This window comes from Acinonyx jubatus, chromosome A1 (genome assembly GCF_027475565.1).
Source record: "Acinonyx jubatus isolate Ajub_Pintada_27869175 chromosome A1, VMU_Ajub_asm_v1.0, whole genome shotgun sequence".
Classification (NCBI taxonomy): Eukaryota; Metazoa; Chordata; class Mammalia; order Carnivora; family Felidae; genus Acinonyx; species Acinonyx jubatus.
Genome location: NC_069380.1, coordinates 4,151,991 through 4,178,651, shown reverse-complemented (window position 1 = coordinate 4,178,651; position 26,661 = coordinate 4,151,991). Strand labels below are relative to the sequence as shown.

Below are 26,661 nucleotides of genomic sequence, written 5' to 3'. Positions count from 1 at the left end.
TGTTAATACAGAGAAGAAAAGGCAAAAATTTCTCATTCACAGTTGTATTTCTGCCAGGCAATGGGTTTTCTATTTATCTGTGAAATGAGAAAAATGAAGGAGTGAATGAAAGGAGCCAGTATTTAACTTAATGATATATTAATGAGGGTGGTGAATCATGGACAGGAATGTCTCTGGAAAGGCAGGGAAGTGGCCACATAACAGTGCCTGGGGACTAAGAAGGGAAAACACAGGAATTCGTGGGGCCAAGGCAAAGACCTTGCGCATTAGGATTTGGATCACCTAGTTAATTGGAGTTGCCCGGGTTCCATATCCAGAATGAAGATAAGAGTTAGAATGAAACAAGAGGCAGCAAAGTGTCTGTATTTCCCTCTGAGAGTCAAACCAAGGGACACAGTTGGCTGACTGGGGCACACAACAAAAGGACTTTATATCTTGCTGGAGGCTTGACAAAAGAATGCGCATTATAAGCCCCACCGTAGAGAAAGACTGTGCTCCATTTGCTAACTGTAGAAAGGTTTCTAAAAGCCTTTGGAGTTCACTCACAGTGTGGCTCGTAAGGGGGTGGGGGGTCCCCGCAAGGTACACACTCCATGTCTTGAAAACCGACGAGTTTTGTCTTCCTATAAAATCTAGAAGAGAAAGAAAAATAATCCTCATTAGGTCTTCCTTCTAAGCTCCAAGTTGCAGCTAACAGATTCATGATAATTTACAAATTACCAGTTCTACTTTTTTAAAAAAGCAATTCAAAGGCTTAAACATAGCAGTATCTTAGACAGACACATCCTTAGATGCGGTGAACATTTAAGAAATATCAATTCCACTAGACATTGTAAATTCTACTGAGCCCCTCTATATTGAAATGGTTGTGCTGGTGAGGGAATAGGAAATCAGTGGTCTTTTGCAATTCTATTGTAACTTAAACGACAAAACCCCTCGTAAATCAAGTGCTAGTTTTTAAACACCCGAAATTCAGAGCCCCCAAAGAGCCAAGCAAACCATAAATGCAATGGAAAAATGTAGGGAGATACTTATGTAACTTTCATACAGGGTTATTTTTGTAGGCATGACAAGAAACCCAGGAGCTGGAATGGAAGAGATAATAGCTTTTACCACACACACATACACAAACGCGTGCGCGCGCGCGCACACACACACACACACACACACACACAAAATACTGTTGAAGAGCAAAAAGAAATAAAGCACCATCAACATAGTTAACGGGCAAAATAACCCTGAAAAATAGTGCTAATCATAGCATTGTCTGTAATTTCAGTCTGTAATAGAAACAGGCAAAGAACATTAACTCCCAAAAAGAAGAACATTTCATAATTTAAAACTTTCAGTGAAAACTAAAAAGCGTGATGCAATTAAATGTTAAAAAAATTTAACACTGAAATGCTAGACCCTGTGAAACTAATCAAGTAAATGCACACTGCAGTGAAAATGTACCATTTTTACTCAGAACACTAGTGAGTACAAAGTAGCACATGTCTGGATGCCAGTGGCGTCATAAAGGCCACTTGTAGAAGGGCAGTTCAGCGATACGCCATCAGAACCCAATAAAACAGTTTATACATCCTTTAACCAGGAGGTTCATTTTTTTGAAATTTTTCCTAAAGAAACAACCAAGTGGGTAACGCGGTATTTACAACAATGCAATCGTGTTATTATTTATAAAAGAAAAAAACCCAGTTAGGCACGCTTTCAGTACATAACAGTCGATACGACTAGCCACGGTAGTCCCGAGGCAATGGAATATGACGTAGATCTAGTATACATATTTTTTTTTAACTCATGAAATATCAGTAGGTGAAAAAAAGAAAGGAGAATAACATAATTCTATTTTGTACGAACACACACTCTGGTATAGATCCTTTCAGATTTTTTTTTTTTTTTTACCAAAGCAGCTAAAATAATTTACATACATGTATTTGCACTGAAAAAATGTGGAAGCATATTATATACCAAATATTAACAGTGATTATTTAGGGGTGCCTGGGTGGCTGAGTCAGTTAAGCAGCCAACTTGGGCTCGGGTCATGATCTCACACTCCGTGAATTCGAGCCCTGCGTCCAGCTCTGTGCCAACAGCCCGGAGCCTGGAGCCGGCTTCGGATTCTGTGTCCCTCTCTCTCTGCCCCTCCCTCACTCACACTCTGTCTCTTTCTCTCAAAAAACAAATAAACATTTGAAAATTTTAAGAAAACAGTGATTACTTGTAAATGTATTTCAAAATATATTTTTTTCTATGACAAAATAGTGATTTGGAGAATCAATTTGCAGATCAAGTTTATAAAGAGCAAGACAGATGAAATTATTTTATGAAATTGGATATTGTAGTAGCAAATCTGTATGATTTATGGTTGAAGCAAAATTTTTCTTAAAAAAATTTTTTTTAACGTTTATTTATTTTTGAGACAGAGACAGACAGAGCATGAATGGGGGAGGGTCAGAGAGAGGGAGACACAGAATCTGAAACAGGCTCCAGGCTCTGAGCTGTCAGCACAGAGCCCAACGCGGGGCTCGGACCCACGAACCGCGAGATCATGACCTGAGCCGAAGTTGGATGCTCAACCGACTGAGCCACCCAGGCGCCCCTGCAAAATTTTTCTTTAAAAGCAGATAAATTACCTCAAATGCTAAGGTACATTCAGTATTTGCCTAACCTTCCATTTTCATTTGACTATGAAAATATGTCCATATTGTAATATGGTGACTTCCCACCTGGTTTTAATTAAAAATTTATTTTGTGATGCATAAAGCAATGGTCAAAGAACAAAGGTGGAGGAGTAACACTTCCTGATATTGAAACATATTACAAAGCTATAATAATCAATAGAGTGCAATACACAACACAGTGTACCACATACAATACAGTACAATAGCCAATTACAGCTACAATAATCAATACTGGTACAAAGACAAGACACGTAGACCAATGGAACAAGACAGCCCAGAAATAAACTCTCACATATAGGGTCAAATGATCTTCAGCAAGAGTACCAAGGCCACCTAAACGGAGACAGGTCTTTAACAAATGGTGCTGGGAAAACTGGATATCCACATGCAAAAGTTGGAACCTTATCTAACACCCTATACAAAAACTAATTCAAAATGAATTAAAAACCTAAACATAAGACCCAAAACTATAAAACTCCTAAAAGAAAACAGGAGAAAAACTTCATGACTCTGAATTTGGCAATGATTTCTTGGATGTGACGTCAAAATGCAATCAAAAGGCATATGTGAAATGGGCAACAAAAGCAAAAACTGATAACCTGGGCTACGTGAAATTTTCTGCATGAAAGGACACAATCAATGTATACTTATCCCCAAACTCATCAAGTTTATACATTAAATATGTACAGCTTTTTAATTGTCAATTATACCTCAATAAACTGGTTAAAACCAAGTAGGTCATATCAAAAAAAAGTTTTAAATGACAATAAAATAATAATCTTCTTTTCCAGGATTAAAAAAAACACAAGGATACAATCGACAATCAACGGAGTGAAAAATGAACCTGCACTAGGGGAGAAAATCTTTGCAAATCCTGTATTTGGTAAGGAGTTGATGTCTAGGATATTCACTCAACAACAAAAATCAAATAACCTGATTAAAAGATGGGCAAAGGACTTGAAGAGACATTTCTGCAAAGATGGTATACAAATGGCCAATAAGCACATGAAAAGAGGGCTACAGCCAACATCACCCCTCATCAGGAAAATGCACTTCAAAACCACAATGAAGTATCACTTCACACCCATCAGGACGGCTACTGAAAAGCAAACCAAAGCAACACAGAAACCATCAAGTGTGGGGAGGCTTCGGAGGGGAATTGGAAGCACTGTGCACTGTTGGTGGGAAAGTGAGATGGTGCTACGGAGATCAGTAAGGAGGTTCCTCAAAAAACGAAAAATACAACGGCCATATGATCCAGCAATTCCACTACTGGGTTGATTCCAAGAGAACGGAAGGCAGGGTGTAGATGAGATATTTGCACCCTTATTCCTAGCATCACTATTCACAACAGCCAAGAGGTGCATGTCCAAATATCCACGGGGCAAATGGAGGGGTAAACAAAATGAGCCGTAGCCATATAATGGAATATTATCCAGCCTTGAAAAGGAAGGAAATCCTGGGGGCGCCTGGGCGGCTCAGTCAGTTAAGCATCTGGCTCTTGGTTTCGGCTGAGGTCACGATCTGATCTCACGGTTCCGTGAGTTCGAGCCCCACATCAGGCTCTGTGCTGGCAGCACGCTTGGGATTCTGTCCCTCCCTCTCTCTCTCTGCCCTGCCCCCACTCATGCTGTCTCCATCTCTTTCAAAACAAATGAATAAACTTAAAAAAATTTTGTTTTAAAAAGAACAGACCTGCTCTAATTAAAAAAAAAAAAAAAAAAAAGGATGGGAGGAAGGAAATCCTGTCCCAGTCCCATCCTAGAACACGGATGAATCTTAAGGACGTTATGTTAAGTGAAACAAAGCAGTCACAAAAGGAGAAATACTACATGATTCCACTCAGATTAGGTATGTAATCAAATTCATATAAACAGTGATTAGCAGGGGCCGAAGGGAGCAGGAAAGGGGGATAGGTTGTTGTTTACTGGGTATAGAGTTTCAGTTTGGGAAGATGAAAATGTTCTAGAGATCTGTTCCAAACAACGTAAATGTACTTAACACTAGTAACCTATACACTTAAAAATGGTTAAGACGATAAACCTTATGTTATTTTTCACAACCAAAAATGCATAAAAATTTGTGAAGTAAGGTAAAAACCGTAGCGTAATGTAAGACAGTATTATTACAGATGTATTTCTTACTAAACATCGTAATATATGCAAACTACTATTATTTATCCTCTCGGCCAGAAAATCTGCCAAATTACAAGTAAACATCGACACAGTCTAAAATAGTTTTACATGTGAAAACTCATTTTTGTAAATAAGCAGAACAGAAAGTGAAATAAAAGAATGTTACACCCAACATTTTCAACATCGCATTTTGATACTGAAACACACATTTTAAAACTTCTTAAAAACTAAGGAAATGGAAAGCATGGAGAATCCAATGCAGATGTCATTAAATGTTTTTAAAACAAGGACCTCTCCTCGTGACAAAACGCTTTTGAGGTCTGAGCTTTCCCTAACAAATGAATCACATATATTTGCCAAAAGTATACTGATGGAAAATATATTATGAGTTTGAGGGCCATTATGGAAATGAAACTAGAAGGTGAGCAAATCACACCATGTTTTTTTTTTTAATTTTTTAATGTTTATTTATTTTTGAGAGGGAGAGAGACAGGCCGTGAGCAGGGGAGGGGCAGAGAGAGAGGGAGACAGAATCCGAAGCAGGCTCCAGGCTCCGAGCTGTCGGCACAGAGCCCGACGTGGGGCTCGAACTCATGAACTGTGAGATCGTGACCTGAGCCAAAGTTGGATGCTCAACAGACTGAACCACCCAGGCGCCCCAATCACATCATGTTTAAATGACCATTAAACACTAAGCAGAAATAGCTTGAAAAGCTGACTAGAAATGAGGTGGAGTGGACACACCAATTCATGAGGCTCCCACGTATGTAACCGCTGCACCCACGGACAGATGATGCTTGGATGTGACCCAGAGCACCTATCCGCAGCTGCACGGAGATTACACCAAAGCATTCAGAATCTGCCCTGCCAGCTTCTTTATTCCAATGGCGTAATGGCAGAATCTAAGATTTTTTAAACTTAATTTTTAATTCTAATTTAACTTTTCAACTAAAAAAAAAAAGTAACAAAATGTTTAAAACCATCCACCGACTCTCCTTTTTTTCTATTTAGTACAAAGTGCGATTAATTCAGAATTCTAAAAACGAGTAGTTACTAAACTACCAGTTATGTACTCGCCATCACATTGTGCTTTTAATTGTTAGAAAAGTTGCCTCAAAATTATCCTCCAATTTGAAGATGAAGGTATAGAAATTAGAGTTTTCCTATGTAACTGAAGGGGCACCTGGGTGGCTCAGTCAGTTGAGCGTCCGACTCTTGATTTCGGCTGAGGTCATGATCTCATGGTTTGTAGGTCTGAGCCCCGACGTGGGTTCTGTGCTGACAGCGTGAAGCCTGCTTGGGATTCTCTCTCTTCCTCTCTCTCTCTCAAAATAAATAAGCATTTAATAAAAATAAAAATCTTTTAAAAATATGTAACTGAAAGTATTAAGTGGATAAAGAAACGTATCAATCTTTAAAAAATATTTTACCTTCTCTTGCTTAGACTGCCATGGTTTTAGGGACACAGAAACATTGGTAACTCTGCTTTCTGACCAAGTGAGAAAGGACACAAATTTTAAAAAATAAAATGAGGGGTGCCTGGGTGGCTCAGTCAGTTGAGCCTCTGACTTCGGCTCAGGTCATGATCTCGTGGTACGTGAGTTCAAGCCCCGCGTCGGGCTCTGTGCTGACCGCTCAGAACCTGGGGCCTGCTTCCGATTCTGTGTCTCCCTCTCTCTCTGCCCCTCCCCTGTTCATGCTCTGTCTCTGTCTCAAAAATAAATTAAAAACATATAAAAAATTTGAAAAATAAAATGAAATAAAAGGGATCAGGACATACACAGGTGTTTGGCTAAACTGGGATCCATAGGGGAACTTTGAATTTTACTCTGGGCGTTCACATGGCTAATGCACACACAAAAAGGAAATCGTGCTGGATTTTACCTAATCACAGTAAATACATCTTTTAGACCCAAAACTTTCTCCAACACTGAATTCAAAAAGAATTTTTAATTGAACTCAATCCAAATAACACCAGTTTGCCTGACAAACGCCATGTTTGAAAAGGGCCATTTTAAGAAAACCTGGTTGTAAACCGTCAACTGTTCAATCAATGAAAGCATTTCTGCAGGGAAACAACACACCACAGTCCAGCTCTCATTTTATACTGAGCTCGCTCAATACAGCCCGGAAGGCAGTCACCATGTCCTGTGTATTACAGTCAGGCCACGGTCAAACGTTCTGCAGTGGATGTTCTACGTACTGGATGACCACTCTGTTCTCTCCCATTCTCTTACCGGCACCCAGCTTCATACCGACGGACAGCCTACTGTTTATGTTCCTTAGCAACTGACAGCAAGGGCCCCTTGAAAGCGAACAAATACCTACGAGGAGATGAACCATCAGGGTCAGGGCCAAGAACAGTGCGGTGCTTAGTGATCTCACGCTGGATACTCTGCCCATACTCTGAGAATGGGCAAGGGGGGCCCCATGTCAAGATGAGAGAGCCCGCCAAGGCAATTCAGGCAGCTTCCAGGAGCAAGGAGGCTGGCAGGGCACCACGGTGTACTGGGGCTGGGGCACAGAAGGGCTGTGGCAGGCCGCATGGTTAGCCTCAGTCACAGAGGCTCCAGGGGAGGGCTCCCTGTGACACCAGACATGTGGTTAGGCATAGGGGCTCAGCAGTAGCATGACAAGCGGGGTGACCTTGGGCATGTCATTTATCCCCTCCAAGGATCAATTTTCCCTTGGTAAAGGGGGTTTGATATTAATCCCTGGTTTACGAAGTGGTTTTGATGATTAAATAAGCTAACCTGCACACAGTGCTCAACTCATCATAAATGCTCAATAAACGTCAGCTATCGTCGTCACGAGAAGCAGCAAAGAACTGGTAGGGGCTGGGTTATCCTTCCAGGCGGGGGCCCATGTCCCCTTGGCAGAGAAGGGATGGGAACACGGGAGACAGAGAAGGTGGCTGCAGGCCCACTGGCCACACTCTAAAAACACCTCACAAAAAAACCAAAAAAGAAGCAGTCAGGTAAATAAAGCTTTCACTGGCTTCTAGTAACACCAGTTGGTGAGGATGTCAGATATGTATTTACTGCTTACTAGGGGCCAGGCACTCTGCTGGGCGCTTTACATGCAGTGTATCCTCGATCCTTCCAGCGATGCTGCAGGTCGGTATTATCAGATGACAACGTACAGGTGAGAAGAACAGGTGTCAGAGAAATTAAGGAACTGGCCTGAAGTCGTTGGACACATTTGGGAACAAGGGCACTGAGGCTCCAACCACTCACATCGAGGCACAGGATACACACTATTTCCACGCCCTACTGCTTGTGGGGAAAAGGCAGCTGCTGTCCTATTGGGGCTGAGCCTTAGGACAGCAGAGGACTCTTTTTTTTTTTTTTAATTATTGCTTTTTATTCCTTTTCTTAAAAACATTTTTTTCTAATGTTTATTTTTGAAAGAGACAGAGTGTGAGCAGGGGAGCAGGGGGCAGAGAGAGGGGGAGACACAGAATCCAAAGCAGGCTCCAGGCTCTGAGCTGTCAGCCCAGAGCCCGATGCAGGGCTCGAACCTGGGAACAGTGAGATCATGACCTGAGCCAAAGTCGGACGCTCAATCGACTGAGCCACCCAGGCGCCCCGGCATCATTTTTCTGAGAGCAATATGCCATTTGCTTATTTTCTTTCTGCCTCAGTTTTCCTATCTATAAAACGGGTTCCAACTGTTTACCTTCTTCACACAAATATAGTCAACCTGGGTGAGCACTTTAAAACACTCTGGAAAGCCTGGGTTAAAGTCACTATATAATTATTGCCTGCCTCATACATTCATGCTGGCCTAGAAAGGATGTAATTTTAAACTAATCATATAAATAAACTATGAAACATCATTCAAATGTCTACTCCCTTGTATCTGACTTTCCCACATCTAAGCATTTACTTAAAAAATGAGCAAACATTACAGAAGCTAAGCCAGTGGGTTCAGGTGACAACGAATGAGGTTAAGCATGAGGAAGCACTTCTGGTGGGAGGTCCTGGGGAGAGTGCGTCCTGTCTCAGACTCTACAGCATATCCCTGTGGGCTCCTTCTTTGTAAAAACCGAGACCTGGGTCCTGTGCTTTTCCGCACTCCCGCTGCCCCCTGAATCTCCTCAGGACCTCTTCTCCCTGCCCCAAAGATGAAGGGCACCCACGTGCTTTTATCAGACTTGTAGAAGAGGAACAACGGAGACGCGTCAGACGTTGGGTTTGTGTTCCTCAATCAGATTTGCACAAGGTCAGAACTCCGGCTGATGATATTCATAGGTATCAGCATCGTCTGAGATTATAGACCATTCCTTTTTTTTTTAATGGCAGATTTACTGATACCTGATTCACATACCTTATAATCCACCCACCTGAAGTACACAATTAAATGGCCTTGAGTGTACTCACAGAGGCATGCAACCATTGGAATGATCGGTGTTAGACATTTTCATCACACCAAAAAAAGAAAGCCTGCACCCTTGAGTGGTCACCCCTCACTCTTCCCCACGCTCCCCAGCCACCAGCCCCAGGAAACCACTAATTGAATTTCTGTCTCTATCGAGAAAGGACGGGTGTGGATGACCGTTCCGGTTTCTTCTCACCAACACTTGTCATTGTCTGTCTTTTTGGTCGCGGCCATTCTAGTGGGCTTGAAGTATGTGGTTTTAATTTGCATTTCCCTGACATTGAGCATCTTTTCATGTGCTTACTGGCTGCCTGAATGTCTTCTTTGGAGAAATGTCTATTCAGATCCTTCACCCATATTTTAATTGGGTTATTGGTCTTTTCATGAGCGAGTTGTAAGAGTTCTTTACGTATTCTAGATGAGACAGTCCCTAGTCACCTATATGATTTACAAATAGTTTCGCTAATTCTGCGGGTTGTCTTTTCGTTTTCTTGATGATATCCTTTGGAGCACAAAAGATTTTCATTTGGGTGGAGGCCACGAGCTGGTTATCCTTCCACTGCCCGTGTTTCCGGTGTTACACAATTACAATTTGCACCGGTTCAGATGCTGAATCATCGCGGAGCATCACACGTAGCCCGTAAGGCTCTTTCCTACCCTGTTTCTGCCCTTCAGGCCCACAGGTCTGTCTTCCCCTCTGACCTCAGCAAGAGCCACGGCACCTTTCGGTGACCTGTGGCGTGCTCTCGCTATGTCCAGCGAGAGCCGCGCCTCTGAAGCGACCTCGAGCCTAGACTCCTCGGGGGCCCGAACTCCAGGGTCATGTCCACGACAGGGCCTGTCTCCGCATCCCGTGTCCGCAGCAGTGCCCCTCCCCAACACAGCTGCTCTGAGTCTTGCTCAGAGCCCCCTGCCCTGATCAGCCACCCCAGGCATGCCTGGTTCGCCTCACCTGCTCCAGGTTCCTCTCCTACAACAGAACTCACTTCTGTGCCATTATTTACTGTTTGGCCCTTTCTAAATCCCTTACTAGGACACCAGCTTCACGCGGGCAGGGCGCTCGGCCTCTGCACCTCAGCAACGCCTCGCTTCTCCCAAAGCCGCTTCACAAAAACCCGCGGAAATGAGCGAACACCTGTGCTTCGCACCTCTCTGATCACGAACGAGGAGGAGCACTGCCAGCTGATCACAGGCCACACGTGTTTCCTCTTTTGTGACCTGCCCGTCCGCTCGTTTGTCCACTTGTCCACATTTTCTTTTTCACGGATTTATAGGGAACGCTTTAAGGTCTCGCGACGCTAATCCTTTGTTGGTGCGCTTATTCACTTTATTTACAACCAGCGCCTGCCACAGTGCACAGCGGGCAAGGATGGAGTCACGACCACGCGACAAATGTGTTCCGCGTCCCATCAGTGTGGGTTCACACTTGGGAGGGAACAAGGAAAAGCCCGCTTAAAAATAATCCAGGGAGGCCTGGGTGGCTCAGTCGGGGTAAGCGTCTGACTTCCGCTCAGGGCACGATCTCATGGTTCGTGAGTTCGACCCCTGCGTCGGGCTCTGTGCTGACAGCTCGGAGCCCGTTTCGGATCCCCTTCCCCTCTCCCCACCCCCCCACCTCCTCTCTGCACCTCTCCTGCTCCTGCTTGCACTCTCTCTCTCTCTCTCTCTCTCTCTCTCAAAAATGAACAAACATTAAAAAAAACCTTAAAAGACTTAAGCCAATAATTATGAGGCCGAGAAATCGTGCAACCTACCCTGGCAAGCAGTCCCCGCAGACGGCGTCGCTGGTGACAGAGCAGTTGGCCTTCTGGAAGCGGTTCACCGCCGCGCACTCCAGGCACGGCTTGCATTTCTGAAAGCCCCAGTCCTCCTTGAACCGGTGCGGCCGGCATGTCAGGCACCGGGCATCCTCCCCGTAGCCAAAGCCACATTCCTGCAGGGATTCACAAGCACCAGAACGCTATTCAGACGTCCCAAGCGTGAAAAAGACGAGAAAGACAGCGGGGATAAAAGGAAGAGCTGGTCTAATAACTACGGAGTGGGTTTTCCTGGACACAAAGGCAGCTCTTCCGGCAAGTTCAAATGTGTCTCCCGCTGCTAATCATCTCTCTTACTGCATTAAGTATTCTCAGTCATCCACTTTATTCAAGAAGCCACGAGCATTTGCATAAGAAAGGCCCCCTGGGACCCCCCGCTGCTGCATTATGGCCAGTTTATGGCAGAATTATGGCCCTTTCTTCTTCTCCAATTAAGCCAGTCATGTGCATGTTCAGAAACTGAAGTCAGAGAAAAACTCAGCCGCTTACTTACTTATCAGGGCAGGAAATACGGACTCTGATAGCAACGGTGATCGTTTTTTTTTTTTCCCCACTTTTATTCATTTATTTATTTATTTTTTACTATGAAATTTATTGTCAGACTGGTTTCCCTACAACAACAGTGATATTTTCAAACCGAGGCTAACCGGGTAAGAAATTTCCTAAGCTGACGACCTGGAAGGTCTACCCAGAAGAGGGCACCTTGAGATGTTCAGCCGTTTATGGTTGCGTGATAGTAGGAAGGTTCCTATTTCTTAGAAGAATACGGAATTCTTGTTTGGATTCAACTGTGTGACACCAAAGGTCCAAGGATGAGCAGCACACATGGTTCATTTCCACAAGGTCCAGAACCAAATAAATCATAGCCTGCCGTGTAATGCAAATACGATGCAACAACACAAAGAATGGTGTAGACACGTGTTCACAATCGCTTTAAAAATAAGTTATAACACAGAATGAGAAGTACGTGTCCATCCCTTACAAAAGCATTAATAATTAGTGTAATTATTATACTCAGTGACATTGAGTTGGTTAATAATAATCAATAACATCACTTGGGTTACTCGGTGCACATTATCTCATGAATCCGTACTTCTTCCCGATGAGAGAACCACCATCATTATTCCCATTTCATGAATGGGGGTAGGGAGCTTCCCAGAAGGTATGTACCTGAACCCAGGTGACATAGCTAATGTTAGAAGCAGGATTTGAACCCACCCAGTTGAATTCCAGAATCAGATTCCACACCACCTCACTGTGGGATCTGTCGGGTACGTTCTCTCTCCGTCTGGAGAGCATACCGAGCAAGCCCACAAACACAGCTCAATGCAGCAGAGGAGAAGAGCCCCACCAATATCTCTTGGGCCCCTCCCCTGTAAACTTTGGATGCAGAATGCAAATCCCCGCTCATTCAAAATGCCCATTTGCCTATAAAACTTACATGCCTAAAATCCTTGATCTGTAGTTACATGTACAATCAGCTAAGCGGTATTTATCGGTCAAACACGAAATCAAAACGAACACAAAGGGTAGTGTCCCTGTACTCCATAAGCTACTGAATAAAATATTCAGAATATTTTGGCTAATAAACTCGTTCACGTCTTAGAGGAGCAGTACGTTCCTTCCTCATTTCAGTTACTCAGCTCGCCTTTCACACGTGAGCCCTGAACATGCACAACAAAGGGTAGGGGACCAAGAAAGCAGAAGGTCAACAACCTTCTTAATCCCTAGTGTCCTAAACCAAGGCACAGACAGAAGGAAAAAAAAAAATCTGGCTTGAGGAATGGATTCGCTAGAGATTATCTTTGGGCGGGGGAGAGGGGGATAGTGAAATTATGAGGTGTTTTGAATTTTCGTAATTCTCTGATAATTTACTCTTTGGCAAAACGCATCTATGACTCTGGCAACCAGGAAAACAACCAAGATACATATTCAAAAAGAATTTCTTGGGGGGTACACTAGGTCTTTGCAGGGAGGTCCCTGCTGGTTTTGGTGCTTTGTACGTGGGCGCTGTGCTTCTGCACGGGGGCAGAAGTGGGTTTTTGCCCAGTACGTTAGTTGCCGAGAGAGCCGAGTGCACCCCAAGGCTCTCTTTCAGTGTAGATGGGAGCCGCCCTGTCACAATCTTCCGGGATCAAAGGGTGGTAGGTGTGACATTTGGGTAGGGGCGTGGGGACCTCGCTGTCCACAGGTTCGGCACCTCCACGCCAAAGGTTCACGCAAGAGCCAAGTTTCAAAATCACACTTGGATCCAGGCGGCTGGGACTGGAAGGGTCTCGTATACAAGTTACAGCCCAACAAAGAAAGAAAGGAAAAAGGAAGAGGGCAGAAGAGGCAAAACAAAGGGAAAGAGAAATGAGAAAGACAAGAAGGTGTCTTAGCTGGCAATACGTGAGATGCCGTTTTTCCAGCGAGGCTGATATGGAAGAAAACGCGTGTCCGACAATGGAGCCAAAGACACATGAGCTTGAAGGCCAACGCTGCCACTCGTCAGCTAAGCTATTTGGGGAACTCTGATCCTCAGTCGCTACATCAGCGACAGGGGGTCAGTACTCGCCTGCCCTCCAGGGCTGTTTTGAGAAATAAAAGGGAAAAAAACATAGACAAGCTGTAAATTATAAATTGAGCACAGGGTGAGTGCTCACCAGATAAATGATACCTTTTAGATTCTGCACGGCCCAACAAACCAATTGTTCTGATTTAAGTATGATAAAGCCCCACTGGGGACCTTCAGGCTCCAGTGTTTGGCCGGGTTACCAGAAAGACCACTTTCCACCTAAATTATTTTCGTTGAATAAAATAGGTCTAAAATGGAATTATCCGTCTTTTAACAACGGAACGTGGAATACAATTTAGCCGCACCTGCCTGGGTCAAGTGCGTGCGCTGGGTGGGCAGTTTGTGGTTTTAATTCCCCCGCCGGGCAGTGAACTATCATCCTTGCTCCTGCTCAGTATCTCTGCCTCCAGCAGTTCACTTCCTCTTCCATCCTGAGAAACGAACTAGACAGACAGCCAAGTGGACGCCAACTTGAAAGAACTACAAGTAGGTGTTTTGACGGGTCTCATCTCTTTTGAAAAACAACAAATACTTTTGAGTCCTGACTGGATTCCAGAGTTTATAATGGTACACGGGAACCGTTTTGACCCCCGTATTTCTGCCATATACCATTGTGTGTCATTTACATGTCGTTATACTTCATAGAATGAGGATTTCGTGGAGCTTTTTTTTTGGTCCATTCTAAAGATTTTATTTAAAAAAAATTTTTTTTAATGCTTATTTATTTCTGAGACAGACAGAGACGGAACATGAATGGGGGAGGGGCAGAGAGAGAGGGAGACGCAGAATCCCAAGCAGGCTCCAGGCTCTGAGCTGTTGGCACAGAGCCCAACGCGGGGCTCGAACTCACAGACCGCGAGAACGTGACCTGAGCCGAAGTCGGCCGCTCAACCGACTGAGCCACCCAGGCACCCCAAGATTTTATTTTTTAAGTAATCTCTACGCAGTGTGGGGCTTGAACTGATGAACCCAACATCAAGAGTCGCATGCCCCAGGGACTGAGCCAGCCAGGTGCTCCTTTCTAGTCCATTCTATATTGGACCAAACTACATATGAAAAAAAACCAACAAAGCCAGGCTCCTAATGCATCATAATTTTGCCTTCATTGTCTGGATATTAATTTACTAGTTCTGCTTAGATTTTATATGTTTTACTGGCAACAATAGTAATTTTGGAGTAGATTTAGGTGAGAGGTTGATCACAAAATAATACCTAAATGTACTGAACAGGTACAGTGAACCGTATGGTCTCCTAGGAACCTTTATACAGAGATTGATTATTTGAAGGAATTCAGTTTAAAATACATTTTCTCTAAAGTATTTGTCACTTTTTGAAAGACAACATTAAAACACCGACCTAATATTATTTTTAAACTTTTATTTTTATTATTTTTTTTCCAACGTTTTTATTTTTATTTTTGGGACAGAGAGAGACAGAGCATGAACGGGGGAGGGGCAGAGAGAGAGGCAGACACAGAATCGGAAACAGGCTCCAGGCTCCGAGCCATCGGCCCAGAGCCCGGCGCGGGGCTCGAACTCCCGGACCGCGAGATTGTGACCTGGCTGAAGTCGGACGCTTAACCGACTGCGCCACCCAGGCGCCCCTAAACTTTTAAAACATGCTTGCACTTCATGATGGTCTAAGAAACTTATGAAGCGATCGTTCTGTATTTGAGAGGAATCTGAGAAACTTAACAGAAGACCATGGGGGAAGGGAAGGGGAAAAGCAGTTTCAAACAGAGAGGGAGGCAAACCCATAAGAGACTGAAATACAGAGAACAACCTGAGGGTTGATGGGGGGGCGGGGAAAATGGGTGACGGGCATTGAAGAGGGCACTTGTTGGGATGAGCACTGGGTGTTGGATGGAAGCGATGAATCATGGGAAGCTACTTCCGAAGCCAAGAGCACACTGTATACTCTGTATGTTAGCTAACTTGACAAAAAATTATACTAAAAAAAAACAACAACCAGAAATCTTGAATTAACCATTGAATTAACCAGAAAGTCAGAGAAGGTATTTCCGAGGAATTAAGTGATAGCATGGTGTCCATGGCAGCAATCGCTTTTAGAGCTAATTGTCTTATTTCTAAAGCACCATAAACACAGAGACCCTGCAATTATTCGAAATCCAGGCTATAAAGTAAACAGCATATAAACATTAAATTACCCCCCAATATAAATGTCTACTTTGATGTTTTTATTTCATTCAGTAGAAGTAGGTGGTTAAAATGCCTTGAAACCTTTCCCATTAAGTTCAATAAATAACTAGCGAGAGAAAAAGGAAAAAAGCCAAACGGCGTAGAGAATGGCCCCCCAGCCTCCTGCCCAGAGTAACACTGCTGAGAGAGCACTGAGACTGTGCCTTTGTAACCCTGTGTCCACTCCCCCGGGGCCAGTGACTGTTTCTGCTGTCTTTTCATCCCTTTTTATGCTGAAAAACTTCCACTGCACACAAGATTTGTATTAAAAAAAAAAAAAAATCAAACAGTGCACCTTCCTTCCCATCCCTGGTCTCACGTCCCGTTCCCTCCACACAGGCAAACACTGCCACCAGCTTTTGGGAGAACCTCCCGGAAACATCCCAATGTCTTCCGCGCGCGCGCGTGTGTTTTTTTAAATTTTTTTTTTTTTAACGTTTATTTATTTTTGAGACAGAGAGAGATAGAGCATGAACGGGGGAGGGTCACAGAGGAGAGCGAGACACGGACTCCGAAACAGGCTCCGGGCTCTGAGCCGTCAGCCCAGAGCCCGACGCGGGGCTCGAACCCACAAACCGTGAGATCGTGACCTGAGCCGAAGTCGGCTGCTTAACCGACCGAGCCACCCAGGCGCCCCCGCGCGCGTGTGTTTTAACACGCTGTTCCGCAACTAGTTTTTCAGTTCCCCCCCCTCGGTGCGTCTGCATATGGAGAGCCCGCCATGGTGCGGCTACAGCTGAATCCATTCCGCTGGAGCCCACTCACCCTGCACCCCAAGTGCCGGGACGGAGGGGGCAGCCGTGGGCGTCCGCTGAAGTACGCGGGCCCTGGTCAGTGGCCTAACTCTGCCGCGGATGACAACAGCATGCCATCTTTTGGGCCTTCCCTCCGTTACTTTTGGGTAGAAAGGGGGCAACTCCCCCAGGCGTGCGGGTTTTCCCCAGCAGGCTAGTATACTGCCGCTAGGAAGAAAAGACATGGTAGGAATGGGTTTGTGGTGAGGGAAAACAAAGAGTCCTCAGAAAAGAGAGTAAACTGGCCGTGCTGACTGGGGTCCCGCTGAGCTTCCTGAGCAGCCTTCACGGGCTCCTGGGAGCTGCCTTCCCAGTTAGGCCCCAACCTCGGGCCTTGTGCTCCAGAGCCCGATGTCTGAGACTCCTGTGCCTGCTTAGCCAGAATCCCCTGCCCTCCTATCTGCTCACCCTCCATACCTGGCCAAATTGCTTCCCGCCCCTCCACCCTCTGGCCACCCTGGCCTGCCTTCAGCAAGAATCCCGTTAGGTCTGCTTTAGCCACAATCCCCTTTCCCCTGATGTTTCCTCTTAGGAATTTTCCGTCCACTGCCCCCCACCTGGCCCCTTGGCTAAAATCCCCTCTTGTCTATGTTGTATTTGGAATTGAGCCCAGTTCCACACTGAGGCCTCTCTTTCCCTATTGCGATAGTTCCTGAGCGAAGTCTGTTTTTACGGCTTTCCCCTCTGTCTTGCTGTGGTTCTCTGAAACTTCCCAGGTCACAACTAGAGCTCTCCCTCTCACCATTTCCTTGGAAGGACCACATGTGTGTTTAGTGAGGGAGGATACGTGGGAGGGGACCGGGACGGGAGTGGGGGCGTTAGTCATTAGCCTGGGTGTCCGCATTAGAGATACGACTTTTATTTTTATGGCGCGCGGTCTGGCCATTCATATCAGTGGTAGAAATGCATTTAGCCTTTAACATAATCCTAGAGTCTTTAGTTTTGAAATTACGACTTGGTACCTTTGGAGAAATACTTACGATGTCCCTGAGTCCCTGGGGAACCTTTTTTATTGATGAGCTTGGAGGTGGGAAAATATACACATGAAGAATAACCCATTAAAAAAAAACATTGCAAATAAATAAATAAATAAATAAATAAAGCACAGCTATAGGAGTCCTACCTACTTCCCCGGATCCTACAATAAGAGAACAATCCCCAGTATCTGACGCCTCCCTCCACCACTCTCTCCCCAGAGCCTCTCAGAGTACGTGGTACTTATGAAGCTTCTTCGCTTGACCAAACTTCAGCCAGGATCCTTGACCTTCCTCTGGGCCCATCTGTGTACCTCCTTACAAAATCCAGCCTTAGCAAATGCTCTGCTCCGTCAGCTGCACCAGAACCACCCACCCTTAACATCTGCTCACGTTCCTCCTCCTCCGTTTGAAGCTCGGTCACCCTGGCTTATCATCTCCAGCAGAGAATTGTTACATTTGCGTTGGCCAGGCCCCCCCTGCCCCTGGCCGCTTCCCCTCAGCGATCTTCTACCCGCTGCCCCTTGCTCCTTGGCGATCCATTCCCGTGAGCTCATGCTGCATGGGGACGGAGCCCCCTGGCTCCCCCCTCCACTGTAAGATCCCACAGTGGCCGTCCCCCTCCATCCCTAAAGCCTGCCTTGCCATCCTTAAAAAGTGCCATGAATACCTTCTTCTTTAACAACGCATACCAGGCAGGTGAGTAACACAGCAATGTTTGCTGACCAAACAATGGATGAACGAGTATGGTTGAAGGCACCATTTCCTAAGTTGTTGTTGTTGTTTCATTGGTAGTATCATTATTGCTTTATTGTAGGCAGCGCTAGCCTACAGAGGCCACGGCAGTGTCCCACGTGGTAGGGCCACGTAGACCGTGTGGGCTGGTGCAGGTGGGCGGCGTGGGGTGTGTGTGTGAGCGGCTTCCTTATCTTGGTTCCAAGGCAGGAGAAGGGCTGCGTCCAGCTGGGCCATTTCCACCCAAGCTGGCGGCAGCGGGAGCTCTGACACCCTGCCCAATATTTTTAAGCCACATTTGGTGGCTTTCCAGTGGCAAAACGACTCAGAGTAAACAGTCCTCAAATCCCCTTCTCTCTCTTCGCCCTCTGCAAATTCAACACTTAGCAAAAACACAAGTGGATCCCACCTACACGCTCCAGGAGCAGCTCCCCAGACCAGAGGGGAGACGCTCACAGACCATCGACTGGCCAGGAAGCACATTCGGGGGGCCTCGGGTCGAAAGCACTATTCACTTGGAAAGCAAGCCAGTAAGTTATTAACTTTGGTTCTTTGAACTTTAAAAGCTCAAATCTGGACCGAGAAGAAGTTATTCGTAGAGAAAGCCTAGCGCATGCAAATGGATATGACACATTAGATTTATGTGCCTGGTATTTAGAAATCAGCTTTTTAATTTCCTTTAATAAAACAACACCAAAGACAGTTCCCGCCCCTCCCCCCCACCTCCACCAACTTCCAGTTTATGAAAATCTGTAACTGAGTTTTTTAAAGAAAAATTACAAGCTAGAGCTTGCTAATATCTGCCAAACACCGCTGGGCTCGATTAGGTATAATTAAACAGAAATAAAGTGAGCAACACCGTAATTAAATGGCAGAAATGAATCTTTTTCATGCTTGCAAATTACTCTAATTTTTTTTGTGTGCATGTGTGACTTTCCTCATGGGGATGAAAACAACTTTCCAAAAAGTAGATGTCTTCAGAAATCGGAAGCCAGGCACGCACCCGTGGGGAGCAAAGTGTGTTGTTGTTTACGAGAATTAATTTTTTCCCATTAGCAAAAGTCCTCCCAATAATTGGTCAGAAAAGCTTCCTTTGAAAACCGTGCCAGAAGCTTGAAGACTATGTCAAGTGGTTCATGCAAAAACTAGTTTCCTGGTTTACTGCTGGGAGGCGATCATGTTAAAAGCACATTGTTGGCAATAATACTCGGTGAGGAGGAGGGGCTGTGGCCGCGCAGATTCTAGACGGTAAGAAGTAAAAGGCTAATGTGGTCACTCGGGGAAAACAAAAGTCATCCTCTCCCACATATCGCCAAGCTGCTTATTTTCGTGAGCCGCAAGGCCAGCCGTGTAGCTCTCCTGTGCACATTCGTGGCTCCAAACGTCCAGCATGTACCGCTTATGGAGCTATGAAAACGACAGTTTGTATTTTTTTGCCTCAGAAATAGGAAGAAGGCATTACCAATTCTCTTCCTCATAAACTTTTGAAACCTAAGCCCCGTCACGGAAGAGGAAGCGACTATGGTTCCATGGGAGAGTGTCCTCAAAGCTGACCCCGCTCGGCTCCATGGCCTGTCCTACACTTTCCCAAAGACACAGAAAGACGACCCGCGAGCCTGCATGACTAAAAAGAACTTGACTGAGTAGCCAGGATGCTTGGGGCTTTCAGGGAAAGAACTGGAAACCAAAAGAGCTAAGGCCGGAAGACAGCTCAGAAGGCACAAGAGGGGGACACAGAGGGCACCACCCGGTGTGAAGAGCCGCACCCAGGACGCCCATGTGGCCGGACCAAACAGAAGGAGAAGCAGGTGGGTGTTTGGAGAGCGGTGGCCGGGCCCAGGGCTGCTCAGACGAGGAAGGGGAGGAAGAAGGCTGACCAGGAAGGCAGCTCCTGGAATGCACAAGCATGAGGTCAACATGATTTGGAGATCCCTTTGTTTTAGAAGTCAGTCCTGGGCCAGAATTTTGGGAGGAACGTTCACCACTCTAGAGCTGCAGGGTCTAATGCAACAGCCACAATTGCGTGTGGCAAAACTCAAATTTAATCAATTACAATGCAATAAAATGTAAAACCCAGTGCTTCCGGTGACACAAGCCACCTTTCAGGTGTTTATGAATACATTTCAAGTGGCTAATAACCCCTGTGTTGGCCAGTGGAGACACAGACCATTCCGTCATCGCAGCGAATTCGACCGTAGCACCGTACTCGAGCATTATTCAAAATGAGAAAAAGACCATTACTCCCATGTGGCCCCACCGCCTTCTCCCAGCACACCACTTACTAACGGTGACAATGGACTGACCCACTAACCATCTCTGTGTCTGTTTCCTCGTCTATAAGACAGGAGGCATTATACCCCCTATTTAAGACATACGTTAAAAGGACTCCAGTAGTTAATATATAAATATCACATAGAACCTGGCTCATTATAATAAACGTTAGCTAATACCTATTGGTTGCATGATATGTATTGCAGAATAACAACCGAAAGCATATTTGAGAGGCAGTGCATATTTGTTACAAGAAACACTTTTCATGCACATAACCCAAAGTATCCTGGGTGAAAGGTTAAACTAGGTAATCATTTAAAAAGTGGCTAATTGGGGGCATCTGGTTTCAGTTCAGGTCATGATCTCGTGGTTTGTGAGTTTCAGCCCCACGTTGGGCTCTGCATGGAGCCTGCTTGGGATTCTCTCTCTCTCTCTCTCTCTCTCTCTCTCTCTCTCTCTCTCTCACCCCCCGTCCCTCCCCCCTCAAAATATATAAACTTAAAAAAAAGTGGGTAGCAAAGGGAAGGGTCTCAATCTAAACAAGCAACAATAGTTATTATTGAGCCTGGAGCTTCTGTGCAGACTTCTTACTATCTAATAATTGAAAGGAAGTGAAAAGAGGTCAGAGGAACCACTGACCACACATGTCAGGTGTACCAAAAAGCATACTGTCTCTAGGAATGTTATTCCGGTAACTTCCCCCAAACCCAACTACATGTTTTAAATGGCAGAGACCTGACAATGGGAAAGTCAGCCCAGGCATCTTGAGGAAAACAAAAAACAAACCAGAATTGAATGCATTCCAAAGAAAATAATCATTAGGAGTAATAAAGCCACAGATGGAAATATTAACTCTACCTGCTTACCCAGAGTATTTCCAGGCTTCAGGTTTAAGACATAAACACGTTTATAACTTGAAGAACCTCATAACCCAGTCTTTTGGTATTTTGGGTAGAGACAAATGATATTAGAAAATGGACATCAAGTTTAAGTTATGTTTACTACAGCAAAACAATTAACTTAATAATGTTAGAATAATAGTTATTTGAAAGCTTTCCTGTCTGGTGAAAATGCACTTTTTTTTTTTTTACCCTTAATGTAAAGAAAACTTTAGTTGTGATTATCAGTAATTTGATTCAGCTTTTTTACTTTTTAATAACTCACTTTAAAATATTTACTGTTTATTGGGCATTCAAAATTTCAAGCACCACAGGTAACCAAAATTTTAACCCTCAGTTAAAAAGCTAAGGACTACTGAACTTAGTCATCTCATTACAGATTAACAGGTATCCAAACTTATATTTCGTGAAAGAAGTAAAAAACAATTCAATTATTTATAAATATTTCACTATTTTTTTTTAAAAAAAGCTTACTCTTAGCCAGAAATGTAAAACTTGGACATCATGACTAACCTGTTGAATATATTTGCTAATTTAAGTGATTTATCTGATTTTAATATACTCAGAACTTAATTTTTTTTCCTCTGAAAGATGTATGTTACTACAGAAGACCTAATCAGGGCAGCCCGGAAAGAAGAAACTGTAAAATCATGAATGGACAGTTTAGAAACTTCTGGCTCCAAGGTGATTGCTTATTAAAAACTCAAGCTCTTTGTCTTGATTAGTTAACTAGGAAACAAATATATATACTTCCAATGACGTGTTTGACTTCTTTGCTCCCTTAGGCCATAAGCAAGGCTAAGTTGGGAACTTTATTTACTAGGAGCTAAAACCAAGATAAGACACTTGGCAAAATACATAATTTAAAACACACACACACACACACACACACACACACTCATTAACTTTTATAATACAAGATTTAAGTGTCACTTTTTCTCCCCAAAACTATCTGAGGTTGACTGACTTGCTCACTCCTTTAGCAAAGGTATACTCTGCCTGCTAGGAGCTACGCAGGGGTGGAAGCCAAGGTCAGCTCCAGACGCCTACCCTCAAGGTGGACACCCCAGGCTGTGCAGGGACATGGCGTATACATTTGTAACATTTGTGCACCCGCCTGGGTCTTACCCTAAGTTTTCAGTGACATATTGCCTTTAGTTTTATTCTTTCTCACTCAGTTTGTCCTGGTCTTTTTTAAATGAAGAAAATGATAGTAAATAGTGAAACAGAAATATTAACAAATACACTAAGTAATAAAGGCAGAACTATTCAGATGGCTTCCCTTTGGTTGATTCCAGTGTCAGAGGGTTGAACGCCTATTTCAACACTTGGGGGAAATTACTACCTAGAGAAAAGCATTTCCTCTGGAATTCCACGAAAAATTATGAAATAGAAAAACTATCACCAGATCATCTCAGTAGATGGATTATTAAAAAAAAAATCAGAGTTGATAGGACCTTCATCCTATTTTTTCATTAGAAAGTTAGGTGTTTTTAAATAAAAATTTTTAATAAAACAGCTTAGATAAAAATGCTAAAGGGGTGCCTGGGTGGCTCAGTCGGTTGAGCGTCCGACTTCGGCTCGGGTCATGATCTCACGGTTCATGAGTTCAAGCCTCACGTCGGGCTCTGTGCTGAGAGTTAAGAGCCTGGGGCCTGCTTCGGATTCTGTGTCTTCTCTCTCTGCCCCTCCCCCATTCATGCTCGCACACGCTCTCTCTATCTCAAAATAAATAAACATTTAAAAAGGTTTCTTTTTAATACTAAATAAAAAAAAATTTAGAACTCATAGAACCTTCGTTGTCTGGTCTGATTTCCCAGAAATTACTTGGAGGTTATATTTTCTAAATTCAAAGGATGAAGGAAAGGAAGCAGCCTCTCGAAAATGTTTTATACGTCTCTCAGCATCTGTGACATTTCACTCAGATTTGCACAGAGATTTGGGAAAAGAAGAACTTCTGAGGGGTAGCAACTTCATCATCTACTTTCCTCTTGGGCACTGCCTGCATTTGTAACTACATTATGCACTGATCCCAGACCTTCAGTTGGCTCCAAAGAATCCCTGTCCGCCCAACACAACAAAACCCACCTGAAGATGCACCTTACTACAATCAACAGAGACTGAAAAATACCAGCGGTGGAAATGCTACAGTCAACATAACACAGGATCCAAAGGTCGGCCAGCTTCAATCCAAATGTAAAAGCCCTGGGTACTAAAAGGCACCACTTAACACAACAAGCAGAGGAAAGCCATCCACCGGGAATCAGTTGGGGAACGCATGACATTTTGTTTCCTGCTGGTTATAGATCATTGGTCAAAACTCTATGCGTGACAAGACTCCACATTAAAGGAGGGTAGTCTGTAGGGGAAAAGGACTTCTCTTTGGAACGTCACTCTAAGTAAAAAGAAAAACCTTTTGTTCCTTTTCTGCGAGGAAGACTGATGATTTAGAACAAAATGAGATACCAATTATCCACAACTAGTAACATCTTCAAAAGGTCAGAAAATAAAGCAAATGGATGTTTAGCTCCAAACATGCCCATAAAAGAGGAAGTCAGTGAGAATATCCACGATTCTGAAATATGCTTCTTAACACACAGTGGTCAAGGTGAATATACTTAAAACGATCTTGGGAGTAACATACACCCAACATGGGGAGACTAACAATCATGCACGTTGTCAAAAGAATGTGAAAAACCCTGGTTTGGAAAGTAACTGCTGCTACCATGGGACGTGGTTACTGTAGGTGCTACTTTTGGACCAGCAATGGGAATATTCATTTTAAGAAAAAGAAGGTCCAGTAAGAGAAGATATCACTAGCATTTCCTCTTATCACTCCTTTCTTTTTAAATCTTTAGTAAACATTGATTCTTTTTAATTAATGCAAATACACCTTAATCATTCTATTCTTTCAACGAAATACGATAACACAAATTACATAAAACATGTATTAAATTCTAATTATTGGAACCTACTTCCTTTATCTCAGTAAGACATATGAATCAAAGGTATTGGAAAGAGAACTGTGCAATCTTTGGCTAAAGTAACATAGGGACGGGCGCCTGGGTGGTTCAGTCAGGTAAGCATCTGACTCTGGATTTCGGCTCAGGTCATGATCTCACGATTTGTGACATTGAGCCCCGAGTCGGGCTCTGTGCTGACATCACGGAGCCTCCTTGGGATTCTCTCTCTCCCTCTTTCTCTTTGCCCCTCCCCTGCTCATCAGCTCTTTCTCAAAATAAATAAATAAACTAAAAATAAAAGTAAATGTTTATTTATTTTTGAGACAGAGAGAGACAGAGTGTGAGCCAGGGAGGGGCAGAGAGAGGAGGAGACACAGAATCTGAAGCAGCCTCCAGGCTCTGAGCCATCAGCACAGAGCCCAATGCGGGACTTGATCTCAGGAGCCATGAGATCATAACCTGAGCCGAAGTCAGATGATTAACCCACTGAGCCACCAGACACACACCCCCCCCCCAACAAATTAAAAAAAGAAAGTAACCTAATGATCCAAGAATTATCTCATGGTGTCAAATCTTCACTAGTAATTAACTAAAAGAATCTAGCCAGAAAGAATGTATTTTAAAAACACAGATCTACCCCTTCTCCATGCATCCGATACCTACCTTAGACAGCTCCATGCCTGGCCCACACTGCTTGCAGAGAACGCAATTTCCAGACCCATCCCTGTATTCTTGTTGTCGACAGTCTCCTGTTTCGCAAATCACTCTACATACCTGAAAAAAAAAAGTTTCCCAAACGTTGTATTTTTTTATTTTTGAGAGAGAGAGAGAGAGAGAGACAGAGGGTGAGCGGGAGACGGGGAGAGAGAGGGAGACACAGAATCGGAAGCAGGCTCCAGGCTCTAAACTGTTGGCACAGAGCCCGATGCAAGGCTCAAACCTACAGATCGTGAAACCATGACCTGAGCTGAAGTCGGACACCTGAGTCACCCCGGTGCCTCCCAAAAACGTTATTTTAAAGTAAGTTCATCACATTTTTTTTTTTTGCAAGAAAGCAGCAACATTATCAGTGTTGTTCATATAAGCACTGAATGTCAATGTTAATGTGGAGTGAGGCCGATTTAATTTTCACTTTAGGAAGAAAAATCACTTTCTGAACAAGTCAGTGGACAAATAAATCAATAAACCTGATTCTCCTCTGTATTCCCTGAATGAGGTCTTTTTTTTTTCTTTTTAAATGAATGGCCTATTCCCTTTTCTAAGTAAGAAGCACTGGGCAAGCAGACTGTTGCTCTGTAGAATGCTTGTCACACACAGGGGTATGGGAAATTGTTTTTGATGGTTGTAATAATGAGCCATTATTTAGTACAAACTGCCTCCACCTTGACACGAGAGTGTCTACAATGATGTCCTGCAAACTAATTGAATAAAATCAAAGCCTGAACCTCTTGAGCAGGCAGAAGGGGAGGATTCAAGGCATAGTTCAGCACTAGAAAATGATCTGGGGCTAAAGGCCTAATAATATCTTCCCGCCTCTCTTAACTCCCCTTGACTACCCATCTTAAGGAGTCTGATTTTATTTAAGAGAGGTACGAGACTCCATTCCGCCACAAAGAGACTGCAATGGCTTTGCGAAAGAAATTCCACGACCTCCCTCCTAGACCAGTCATTCGAACGTTTAACAGCCCCAGCTGAAAGAAAGGAAATTTTCCTTGCCGTACCTGAACCTCAGAATCCAATGTGACCCATTTCCCCTCACTTTGTCTTTCAAGAAGACTTCAGGTACCGTCTTCAGGGTAAATAAGTCTTTTCACATTTGCAGGTGATGATCCTATCTCCAGATTTAATGAATTTCAATTCTTGTGACCATCTTATAGGTCTTTGCGTCAAGTTTTCAAACATTAAAACTCTCCAACTGTCTTTAATCCTTTTTGGGACCAAGAAGGATATAAGTAACCGTATAAAAATAACAGCTCTTTTGAAAGTCAATTCTAGTGTCTTCACACACACACCACGAAAGTCACGAACTCCAATTAGAATCTGGTCTCGTCAGGGTCTAGGGTGTACTGTAGAGGCATCTGCCTATAAACCCAAGGGAGCACCATTGTCATTGGTTATAAGTTACGCTGTGATTTTATTGCTTCGTCTAAATGTAGTAAAATAATTTTAGGGGCGCCTGGGTAGCTCAGGCTGTTAAGTGTCCGACTCTTGGTTTCGGCTCAGGTCATGATCTCACGGTTCTGTGAATTCGAGC

At 44.0% G+C, this 26,661-nt stretch overlaps 1 protein-coding gene across 8 annotated transcripts in view; it reads right to left on the bottom strand.

Moving 5' to 3' along the window:
- TNFRSF19 (TNF receptor superfamily member 19) overlaps positions 1 to 26,661 on the bottom strand; it is a 92,481-nt gene that overhangs the window by 45,380 nt on the left and 20,440 nt on the right. For 7 of the 8 annotated variants that reach the window (XM_053207991.1, XM_053208067.1, XM_053208003.1 and 4 more), the window contains exons 3-5: positions 25,071 to 25,181; positions 10,954 to 11,132; positions 547 to 632 (exon numbers count right to left, since the gene is read on the bottom strand). In XM_053207991.1, the coding sequence (XP_053063966.1) occupies positions 547 to 632; positions 10,954 to 11,132; positions 25,071 to 25,181 (376 nt within the window). The remainder of the gene's footprint in view (positions 1 to 546; positions 633 to 10,953; positions 11,133 to 25,070; positions 25,182 to 26,661) is intronic. The other variant, XM_027064550.2, reaches the window with a different exon arrangement.